At 43.5% G+C, this 12,006-nt stretch overlaps 1 protein-coding gene across 1 annotated transcript; it reads left to right on the top strand.

Moving 5' to 3' along the window:
- Nucleotides 1–3,533: 3,533 nt before the first annotated feature.
- LOC111220904 (zinc finger and BTB domain-containing protein 22-like) lies at nucleotides 3,534–10,886 on the top strand. Its single transcript, XM_022744176.1, has 4 exons — nucleotides 3,534–3,698; nucleotides 7,121–7,873; nucleotides 8,878–9,156; nucleotides 9,798–10,886. Exons 1-4 carry the CDS (start codon nucleotides 3,534–3,536, stop codon nucleotides 10,884–10,886), a joined length of 2,286 nt encoding a protein of 761 aa, XP_022599897.1.
- The last annotated feature ends 1,120 nt before the right edge of the window (nucleotides 10,887–12,006 follow it).

Here is a 12,006-nt window from a genome sequence, read left to right as displayed (position 1 = left end):
GCTGCCTTGTGTTTTGTGCTTCCATAATTGCGGTTAATCTTGTGTACACTGTTCATTTTCCAAAGTATACTGGAGTGTTTTATGTTTTAGAATGTATTTTTATTTCTGTATTGTTTCTTCTACTTTACAAAAATAAAGTTGCAGAGACTAATGGTAAATGTGATAAATCAATCACTATGAATATCCTGTTGCCTTTATTGCAGATTTTACTTTCTTAAGATGGCAAACTTCATTGTAGTTGAGAGTTACATTTACACAACAATCCTGGAGGACAGTCTGTGGGATTAAGAGTCTGGTTCTTTGTATAAAAGTGGCAAAGGATAGATGTTCATTGTTTTACCAGAATCACAGTCACAGTTAGTGTTTGCTTCAGATCGTGTACATTGGACAAAAGATGCACTCTACAAGGCAGCAGCATTATCAACTTTTTTTCTTTTTCTTTTTATGTTTCATTTCTCTGAGCAGTGTGTCACTTATTTGTAAGATTGAAAAGATTTACATGGAATAGATGGAGAGAATGATGGTAATTAAAAGTTGGACATTAAACACAGGTGGCAGTTTATTAGGAAACACTTGGCTAAAACTGCAATAAATCCTCCATTAAGGTTGTAATGTTCAGTTTTACTAAACAGTTTTTTAGAGAGGTGTTGATGGAACTGTATGGTCATTTTTAGAGGATGTAGTTTGTGCTGCTGTTGGACGGTTGTATTGATAAAATGGAGTAGACAAAATAATAGAAACACCTTCAGGTTTTTTGCTGTTGTATTAGCCTGCATTAGATTCAGCCAGATGTTCCTAATAATCTGCCAACTGAGTGTGTATTTACCGTGTGTGTGTGAAAAAAGAAAAAGACAATTTAATAATACAGGTTAATATATGAAATTATTTACTTAAATTATTTTAATTTTATTTTTGATTTCATGTATATTTTAATTATGTCTTATTATTTTCAATCAACCTTCATTTTTTAAACTATCATTTGAATATTAGTAAAATTCACGATATATGTAAATGTGTTTATTTGATTATTTATTTCCTTTTTTCTGTCGGCCGAAGTCTGGCTCGTCTGTCTGGAGCCCGTTAAAGGCGCCGCGTCGCTGTCTGCCGCTGCAGAGCTCAGATGTGAAGAACATGTAGAGAAGATGGTCCTCAAACTTCAGGACGCGGATAAACGGGCGGGACACGCTGTCTTCGGCTCGGCCAGAGACCGCACTCTGATCGGCTGCACTGTCAACTGAAGCGGTGAGTTTAATGTCGGCTGCGGCTCGTGGCTTCTTCTTCTTTTTTTACCCCCCCCCCCCCCCCCCCCCCCCCCCCCCCCCCCCATAGCCAGCCGTGTTAGCTAGCTAGCAGGCTAACGTCACATCTGTAACGGCATGATGAGAGTCTGAGGCTAATGCGAGTGTTTGTGTGTGTGTCTGTGAGGAAGGAGGAGGACCAGCATCAGTGAAACATCTCCACAACAGCAACAGCTTCATTTACAGTCAACAGCTTTTTGCTTTTGTAGGCTTGTCAACTGAAACTGTGTCTGTGCTCCAGCTGTTGATTTTCTCATGCGCTAATAACAGCAACAAAAAAAAAGTGTGATGTGGATATTTCCTGTTGATTAATTGATTACTTTCCAAATGGAGGAGCTGTTTCAGAAATGTGTTGTTATGACGGTCTGTGAGGAACAAACTGACACTGTTGGTGTGAGCTGTTCTTATAACTGTCATTGTGTTGTTATTAAGTGCAATTAGTGCAGGGACAGTCTGGTGGATGCAACATGCAGCACAAAGACAGCCTGAGACTGAGATCTAACAAAGACACTTCAAATACACACTTCAAGCTTTCAGATGCAAAAGTCTGGAATAATTAGCAGTGTATTCTGGTTAAATTAAGAGGTTAACATGCTCAATCAAGGCGACTGCTTCCCTAATTAGCCTCTTTTCTCTGCATTTATCACCTCCCATACATCTCTGATCAAGAATAAAGATGTGATTACAGAGAAGAAAGCATCACATTCAATGGCAATATTCAGCATGGAGTCCTTTAACTGTTTGAGAATTAGTCAGAGTGAGAAATAACTCAAAGTTATCAGGTAATATCAGCTGATTTTTATTTAATAAAAACTTTAAGTCCCCCTGTTTAGCGTTGAGCCTGTCAGCATCAGCACTATATAAATATATATGTTTAATTACTGGTTAAAAACACACTCGAATGACCCCTAAACTGACACAGATTAGACCAAGAACCCCCATCTGATAAAAGTTTTGCTTTTAGATGTTTTGTTGCAGAAAAGGGTTTGAAACCCATGGTTAAAATAATCACACATCCTGTCTTTGTATTACTTCTGGATGGAGTTATAGTGATTTCACCTTTTATCGAACCCCCTCAAGGACCCCTGGGGGCCCCCGGACCTCACTTTGAGAACCACTGCTCCAATCTAGCTGCAAGCAGATAAAAGAGCATTTCAATGGTGTTTGCTAATTTACAGTATTTATCAACAATTTTAACTTATATGAAGACATATTTCACATTATTACAGCTCTGTTTTTTTATATTGACATTTATCTGTAATTCAGCAGCCTCCACTTATTAGTTATAGTAGGAGTTATATTTGTTAATAAATACATTAATCAACACTTATATCTTCTCACAACCACATTACAGTGTGTTATAAACTAATATCAAATGTTTATATATTGCTTATATATATATTCTACATTTGGGCACATAAGTTAAAGTGTTACTAATAAATCAAATTTTGGCCATTTGAGGAGTCAAATTAACTGGTAAATGTTTTATATAAGTACTGAGATTAATGTTTGTTTCAAAAACACAACTACTGTTCAGCTAAATAAGAATACAGCATGTAAGTTAACCACTGGACATGGACTTTCATGTGTTATTGAGAGGCAGATAAAGCTAATGCAGCCCAATACGACAGCCAGGAAATAATCTCTACCTATGACGACTACAATGTTCAGTTTTTCTTTCTATTTTAGAGAGGTGTCACCTCAACTTTATAGTCATTTCTGAAGTTGTAGTTTTCTGTTGTGCTCTTGTATTGTTTTGCATCTTATATACTGGGATATATATATATATATATATATATATTAGAGAGTGGAGTAAATATATCAGAAACACCTCCCGTCATAGTGCCATGCACTTCCACAGCCTCCAAAACCACCAGAAAGTTGAATCCAAACTAGAGCTGCATCAATTAGTTAATTTATTGACAGAAAATGAATCATCAGAGTAATTTTTTAAGAAAATAATTGTCCATATTTTCTGGTCAGCAGCTTCCTCAATGTGAGGATTTGCTGCTTATTTTTTAGCTTTATATCACTGTAAACTTAATGGTAATTGCTCGCATAAAACTACATCAGACTCAGCTGTGGCCTGGACTGAACCTCTCTGAAGAAATTCACCTCAGTTTAACTGTCAAATGTGGGAGTCATGAAGGTTTTTCTACCACCCAGATGCAGTCCCTGCCCATGGAAGTGGGCAGCAGCAGCAGCAGCTCGGCTCCCGGCGACACATCTGGCTCCATGGTGCAGGTGTGCTTCCCCAGCGCTCAGGCCTCGGTGCTGGACAGCCTGAACCGGCAGAGAGAGGACGGCAGGCTCTGCGACCTCTCCATCCACGTCCAGGGACAAGTGTTTAAGGCCCACCGCTGCGTCCTGGCCGCGTCCTCACCCTACTTCCATGACCAGGTGCGAGCGGTGTGCTGTCATGTCTCTGGCTCTGAAACAAGTTGTGAATGACAGAAATCTGACGTTTTCTAATCAGTGTAAACACATACAAGCTCCTCGTAGAAAATGTGCGACTTGTATTTGAGAAGTTACGTTTGATTTTGTAGCAGCTATGACAGCTCAGCTCAGCCAGACTCAGCAAAGAGGGTATTAAGACACAATAATGAAACTCACTACAGATTCAAACAACAAGGAGAGTCAAGTTTCAAAACCAGATTCATGACATCACTGTCAGTTTATGTTGTTATTATCCATAAATCACATTAGAAATGTGCATTCATTTGTGTTTACTTTAAATACTAAAAAGGTAAAATTGGATTTTAAAAAATCAATAATAGTGTGACTCAGGTGCATAATAAGCAGCTCGGTTGTGTTTTTATCTCGATGTTTCTACAACTACAAGATCTACTTAACTTACTGTAAATTACAGCCATCAGTTTTTTATTGTGGCTAGACACAAGTTCCTGATGTGCCAGAGACAAACATCCATCCATCGCTTACCGCTGATTCTTGTAGGGTCAATCCAAGCTGACATTGGACAGGTTGGCAGACTATCACAGGGCTGACATATAGAGACAAACAACCAGTCACACTCACATTCACACCTATGAGCACTTTAGACTCGCCAATTAACATAACCTGCATGTCTTTGCACTGTGGGAGGAAGCCAGAGTACCCAGGGAGAACCCACACAGGGAGAACCCACCCAGGGAGAACCCACACAGGGAGAACCCACCCAAGGAGAACCCACCCAGGGAGAACATGCAAACTCCACACAGAAAGGCCCGAGGGCCATGAAGGCTTCGGAATTTAGAATATGGTCAAATCTTCATCCAAGTTATAATTATGAACAAACACGATCTATTTTAACTATGAACACACAGATCATTGTGTTGTTCTTGTCCATATTGAAAACATCATTGAGCATTCACAGTGCAGCTGGAAAAAGTAAGTGAACCTTTAAGATACTGACATCAACAAAAACTAACTGGAGTCCAGTCAATGCAACCAGAGTGGAGTTGTGGGTTAGAGACACTTTAACTCATAAAAACACTCAGACATTTTGAGTTTGCTGTTCACAAGAAACATCAGCTGATGTGAACCAGTGGCGGATTTACAGTAGATACTGGGCAGATACATGGGCAGCCAACTAGAGAGGCATCATGTCAGGAGGTGGCACTGGCGCTCGCATAAAAAAAAAAAAAAATTGTTACATTTCTAGGATTGGTCTTCTATCGCTCATTTGCACATCACGTCAATGACATCATGTCACCGTGCGGGTCAGAACGGGCTCCCTTTCTACTTTGTGCAGACTTCTGCTGAGAAAGTCTCTCAGAGGTGGTGGCAGATGGGGAGGGAGGGGGGTGGATGGTAGTTTGACCTCAGGTCTCCCCTCTGGAGCAGGGGAATCTATCAAGTAGCGCACTTCTATCTCTGTGCAGAACTAATGCAATTAGTAAAATCAGTCACACCAGGAAAAGCTAAAGCCAAATAAACTAGAATTCATTCATAATACTGTGAATACACACCTGTCGTTTCACACACATCAGTTTTCTGGGTTGTGTGAAATCGCATCTGCACACCACCACATGTGTGTGTCTTGTTTATATAGGTATCTATCTATCTATCTATCTATCTATCTTGTTTCTATTGTTACTTTAGGTATTTACTTTTGCTAGTCATGGTTGTATATAATTTTGGCAATTGAAAGCAAGAAAGGTCGTCAGGCTTTAGATGATAATTGTGTTTGAAGTGTGTAATACTGTAATAATTAGATTTGCATGAAGCTGAAAGGGTCACAGAGGCATCTCAAAGTGTTTAGATCTTCGTCAGTCCACAGTCACACAAACTGTCTATAGATGGAGATGATTCATTTCTGTGGCTACTCTCAGTAGAAGTGGAGGTCCAGCTGAGCAAACTCCAAAAGCACAACACTTAATGATCAGTAACGTTAACAAGGAAGCTCAGAGTAACAGCTGAAGGCTTAGAGGAATGGGTTTGGCATGAAGCGGTGATGGTTGCATGGAGCTTGGTGTCCATGGCCATGAGAGAGCTGCTTCTCCCTGGAAGTTGACTCTCCACAACACCACTGGGAGAATGTTTTGCGGACTGATGAGACTAAAGTTGAATTGTTTGGGAAGAACATGCAGCTCTATGGGCGGTGTAGAAAGTGCTCTGCACTCCAACATGAAAACATCATCCCAAAGGTGAAGCAGGGTGGAGGCAGCGTCATGATCTGGGGCTGATGTGCTGCCTCTGGACCTGGACAGCTCCACGTCATTTAGGGGGAAAATGAATTCTCAAGGCAATGACCCTAAACATTGACATGAACCTACTACAGAATGACTTCAGAAAATCCACCTTCTGGAGTCAGAGCCCAGACCCTCTGGGATCATCCTGAGAATATGTCTGAGCTGAAGCAGCTCTATAAGGAAGAATAGTCCAGCGTTCCCCCTGAACATTGAGCAGCTCTGATCAGCAGCTACTGAAGAGCTGGATTCAGGTTATTGGAGGAGGTTCAAGCAGTTATTAAATCCAAGGGTTCACTTACTTTTCACACCAGCACTGTGAATGTTTCATGGCTGTGTTCAATAAAGATACAAAAGATTATAATTGTTTGTGTGTTATTAGTCTAGAGACACTGTGTTTGTCTGCATCTATGACTTAGATGAAGATCAGATCACATTCAATGACCAAACAAAAGGGGTCACACACTTTTTCTTACCACTGTAAATTGTGTTTAAACTGATCTGCTTCTTATTATTTCTCATTATCACCCACAAGGATAAGCATGTCAGAGTAGATATGAACAATTACAGATTAATCAGATATGAGAATAAATTTAGAAATGAGAATAAAGGCCTGCAGTGTGACAGCAGCCTCGTACTTACACTTTAATTATGTGTCTGTATATTCTGTTTTTATGCTTTTTATTCCTCCACGCCGGCGGCAGCCAGAGCTGGAGGCACATCTCCAACATCTCTGTAACACCTTGAAGGAACTTCTTCAAATTTTGCACAAATGTCCAGTCGGACTAAAAGATGAACTGATTAGACTTTGGGGGTCAAAGGTCAAATGTCATGGTGACCTCAGAAAACACTTTTTAACCATAACTCTTAACTTTTTACAGCAATTCAAAATTCAAAATTCAAAATTTCACACAAATAGTTCATTTTTTTTTACACTCTGGATAAACAGAGATGTAACCTGGAAGTAGTCTGAGTGGAGGAGGCAGACAACCACCAGGAGGTGACTCTAGTTATTTTTCTGTTCCAAGTTCCTTACTCATCTTACGAAGACCAGTTTCACTAACACTTGGCGGGATGCTGTATCAGACAGATCTTTACAAACCGATAAATGTGTCCTTGTCCGTCCATCCCCAGGTACTACTGAAGAACATGTCTACAGTCTCCATCCCGGCAGTGATGGACCCGCTGGCCTTTGAGAGCGTGCTGAGCTGTGCCTACACCGGTCAGCTCCGGATGCTACGCGAGGACATCGTCAACTACCTCACGGTGGGCAGCGTCCTGCAGATGTGGCACATCGTGGACAAATGCACCGAGCTGCTGAAGGAGGGCCGAGCTGCCGCCGGAGGAGGGACGGGTGGAGGAGGCGGAGGCGTGCAGGACAGAGCCAGTGTGGGAGGGGGTGCAGGGTCAGCTAACCCCGGGTGTAGCAGCAGCAACGGTGACGGGGGGCCAGCTGGTGGGCTTGAAGCCGGGAGTGACGGTGGTGTTGGTGGAGGTCAAGCTCAGGTCGTGGGGTCCAACGAGCCCCAGCGTGCCTCCCAACCTCCCAGCCGCCCGTCAGTGAGCGAGAGCCAGTCTCCCAGCAGCACCAACTACTTCAGCCCCAGGGACGGGAGCAGCTTTGGGGGAGGCAGTGCAGCCGCAGCCGGGGCTTCGGTGGACGGAGGCGGGGCTAGCAACACGCCCAGCTACTGCACGCCATCGGGAGGGGAGGAGGCCTTTCTCATCGAGGAAGAGGAGGATGAAGTAGAGGAGGAAGAGGAGGAGGTGTTGTACCACCAAAGGAAGAGGGGAAGAGGAGGAGGCAGCGGAAGGAGGAAGAAAGCAAGCTCAGTGTCAGAGCAGGAAGTCGGAGTCAGCGACAGCTTTGGTGTGTCGTCCTATCAGGTGAGAGTGCAGACGTGAGGGTCTCATAATGTGAGCAACTGACACTAATGCACCTTTAAATATAAAAAGCTTTTACTTTAATTAATTAATTATTTATTTTTTGCCACAATATTTTTATTTAAATTTTAACATCCTGAAATGCTTCAGCATATAACAGCTGCTTTCAGTCTGAACATAGGGTGGGAAAAAAATAAAAGTATAGAAAACAAATGGCTATCTGTACAAAATGGGATATATTAATTATAATGATATAAAGTATAACAAGTGATTAGAAGAAGAGAGAAAGAATAAATAAATAACTACAGAGACTGCATTGCTCCCAGAAATTAGTCACTCACTTGATAATCTGTTCAATCAAATCCTTAACAAAAAACAATAAAACAAATTTTATTTAGAAATTTATTTTGAAGTTATATTTAATCAAAATTGATTTTTGTCTGTCAATAATTGGTTTTCAGATTTCTTCAGTTCCACAGTCATGAAGTAACTTTTAAAGAGGAAACTATTTTAGTTTTTGTTTTGTTTTCTCATTGGCCATAAACATCCTGCAGATCTTATGTCAAAGGAGAAATTATATATTAGTTAGAGGTCACTCCTTATTTTCAAATATTACAAAATCATGGTTGGGGATAAATAATGATTTTTACATTATTCATCCCCAACCATGATTTTGTAATATTTGAAAATTGTTGTAATAACATCAAAATATTGTAAATAAGAAGTGACCTCTGACTAATATTTAATTTCTCCTTATATTGTAACTGTATTCACGTGCAAAATTACCTGAAGAAGGCAAAAGCTCTGTTTAAACACGAGGAAGATTCTGTTTCCGGAAAATCCAAAATCTATTCCCTCATCATTTAGAGTGTTTTAACACAGCTTTGGTCTTCTGGTCAGGTTGGTTTTATTCAGCACTTTTGAAACACTAAACAAAGCGTTTGATACAGCAAAGACCTGATATCTCATAATAAGCGTTTTATAATGTGAAATATCTCAATCTGAAGGATGGGGAGGACTCAGCGCTGCCGCCGCAGAAGCGTCCCACCTACAGCCAGCCCAGCATCATGCCTCGTAAACAGTGGGTGGTGGTGAAAACCGAACGCACGGAGGACGACGACCTCATCGTGGTGTCCGGGGAGGAGGGAGGGGAGGACGAGGAGGACGAGGACGAGAGGGAGGCGGAGCTGGCCAGAGAGAGGGAGAGAAGCGACTTCAACATCTCCAACGTCAGGAGCCTTTCAGCCGAGCTGGGAAGCAGAGCTGAGAACGACATGGACTCACAGGTCAGCTGACGGTCGCTTTTGCAGAAATTTTTGTAATTCTGATAGCAGAAGTTTTTGAGTATAAATTGAGTCACACCTGGTGAAAACTAGTACAGTGTCTTTTTTTATACAACCACAAGAGAGCGCCAAAGGTGCTGATTTTCAACAATGCTCAAACTGCAGCAGCTTCTTTCTCCGGGTGAAACAGAAATACATCATTCAGCCGAACCTGAGTGATGTGCAGAGATATTTAAATTCAGGAACTTTTCTATTTGCATGCATAAGAGACACCTGCTGCACTGCTGAGTGCAGAGCAGTGGTTCCCAACCTTTTCCAACTCAGGGCCCCATCTCAAAAATGTTGGCAGCCCACATACGACCCTAAAACAAAGCAGAGGCAAAATAATGCCAGATTGCAAAGATCATTTTGTTTTTAAACATTTAAAAACATTAATTATATATATATTTTTTATTCACATCTTTTCACTAAAATTGTACTGTCATGCAAATGATTTGTCGTCCCACTTGCAATACCTTCGCGGCCCACAAGTTGGGAAATGGTGGGGTAGAGAATGGTGTAAAGTGTCCTGATGCTGCAGGTTTGTGTGGTTTGCCTTCATCACTGAGCTTCATCTAAAGTTCCCTCTCTCTGTCTGTCTCCAGATGGACTACTGCCAGTCTTCAGAAGACTACCTCAAGTTTGAAGGCAGTTTAATGGACCAGACGTTAGCGCAGCACCTTCATGACAGCGCTGCAGGTCAGAGCCAGAGCGCTAACCGTGCTGTGTCAGCGCTGCTGGGCCAGGTTCAGTCCGCAGCCACGGCCCGGGCCCAGCTCTTCCCCCTGGACATGCAGGGGAACCAGATCCTCCTCTACAGCCAGGCGTCCGGACTCTCTCTGGACGCTGCCGCCCCCCCGCTGGGGATGGCAGGTGGCATGATCGGAGCAGCCTCTTTCAAAGGTCCCGGTCTGGAGCACGGCGCGGTCCACCTGTCGGTGCAGGGCGGTTTGGGAGTCGATGGCATGGACAGCGGGGGGATCGGAGGTGGAGGCGGCAGCGGCGGCAGCAACAGCGGCACCGGGGGTTCAGGGAAAGTGTTTATGTGTCACTGTGGTAAAACCTTCACCCACAAGAGCATGAGGGACCGCCACATTAACATGCACCTGGACCTGAGGCCGTTCCACTGCCCTGTCTGCGCCAAGAAGTTCAAGATGAAGCATCATCTCACAGAGCACATGAAGACGCACACGGGCCTCAAGCCGTACGACTGCCTCGGCTGCGGCAAGAAGTTCATGTGGCGCGACAGCTTCATGAGGCACCGCTCGCACTGCGAGAGGCGCAGCGGGCTGGGGGAGAGCGGGGAGGGTGGGAGCAGCGGCGAGGGAGGGAGACGAGGGGGAGGTGAGGATGGGCCAGATTTGATTTCCTCCCCTCACCTCCTCTTGTCTGCGGGTGAGGGAGGTCAGGGTAATATGATGGGAGGAGGAGGGAGAGGGGGAGTGTCTGTTTCCTCTCCGCATCTTTCCGGTGCCGTTCTGTCGCCGCAGCACGGCGGCGTCTCAGCCACAGGAAGTAGCAGCAGCAACAACAGTGCGAGCAACAACATGGCCGCCGCTGGAGCGCACCTAGGGGTCGTCTCTCAGAGTCCAGGTCAGGGTCAGGGATCTGGGATGTTTGGTCTAGGGTTAGGTCGAAGTGTGTGTGACGAAGACGTGTGTGAAGTCAGTGCCAATGAGAGCAGCGTGACTTAAACCAAAATTGTGTGTCATGTCCAACGGGCGCCTCTCGGTGAGGTAACAGTCGACTTCCTGGTTCCCGCGCGGTGCTCCTCTGAAACACTTTGAACTGCCGTCACTCGGCGTCTGAAGCAGGAAGTGCGTAAACAGGCGAGGCTCCCGTTGGACACACAACCTGGAGAACCTGAAGGTGTTTACAGAAAAACGGGACTTTGAGATTCCAGTCAAGTCTTTGTGAAGTTTCTCAAACAGACTTGTGGTTGTGCTGGTGCCATCTGAAGTTGTCTGCAGTTCTTGTTCCGCGACGACTTCAGACAACTTTGCCTCCGAAAAAGTGGCCTCATGAAAAATGGACCTTTTGTCTCAGTGAGTAAGCTATCGTTTTAAATATCCAAGATGTTTATTTTTGTTGGTTCGGTGGAAGAATGTGTGCGTGTCGAGAGGAAACCAAAAATGTAAAGACAGTGCTTCACTAACTGTGGCAACATTATAGTATCAGTAGAGTAGAAAAATGGCTGTTCTAAATTGCTGTGATTTTCTGCAGTATCGTATTGATTGTGATTTGTTGCTGTAATCAGTTAAAAAAAAAAAAAAAAAGCTGCGAGAGAAGATGAAAATGAAAGAAACGATGAGATTCACGTTGCGTCTTTCGGAAATAGGCACAAGGATTTTAACAGATTTCGAAGCGTCAGGGAGGAATCATGAAGCTCACTCAGACGACTCAGTCAAACTCAAACGTTGCAGATGTGTGTGTGTGTGTGTGTGTGTGTGTGTGTGTGTGTGTGTGTGTGTGTGTGTTTTTTTTTTAAGTTTTCTCACAGCAGCAGCGATACATCTTCCCCTGCCTCAGTGCCCCACGTAACGAGCCGTCAGCACTGCCATGTTGTTTTAGACGATAGTTCGGCGCTGCTTGGATCACAGTAACGGCACAATGATTAATCGTCATCACAAGGGAAGCCTGGTAGATCCCCGACACGTGTACAGGGAAGGATATCCGCCAGACAGGAACCGTGTCTGTCTCTCGGCTGCTCACTCATTCGCCGGTTTTGCTGCTGTTACCTGCTTTCACTTTCTTACGTTATCGTTCACAGAGTTCTCGTGCTTTGAGGAGTATATATTATTCTTACTGTAAATA

Source organism: Seriola dumerili, unplaced genomic scaffold (assembly GCF_002260705.1).
Source record: "Seriola dumerili isolate Sdu_G_001 unplaced genomic scaffold, Sdu_1.0 BDQW01000078.1, whole genome shotgun sequence".
NCBI lineage: Eukaryota > Metazoa > Chordata > Actinopteri > Carangiformes > Carangidae > Seriola > Seriola dumerili.
The sequence above is the reverse complement of the archived record's forward strand: the minus strand, read 5'-3'. Positions and strand labels throughout refer to the sequence as shown.

Bases quoted from the DNA above. Each gene is read 5' to 3' on its own strand.
- LOC111220904 (XM_022744176.1), top strand. From the start codon at position 3,534: ATGGTGCAGGTGTGCTTCCCCAGCGCTCAGGCCTCGGTGCTGGACAGC. The intron at 3,699-7,120 runs GTGCGAGCGGTG...GTCCATCCCCAG, and splicing joins CACCCTACTTCCATGACCAG to GTACTACTGAAGAACATGTC. The intron at 9,157-9,797 runs GTCAGCTGACGG...GTCTGTCTCCAG, and splicing joins AGAACGACATGGACTCACAG to ATGGACTACTGCCAGTCTTC.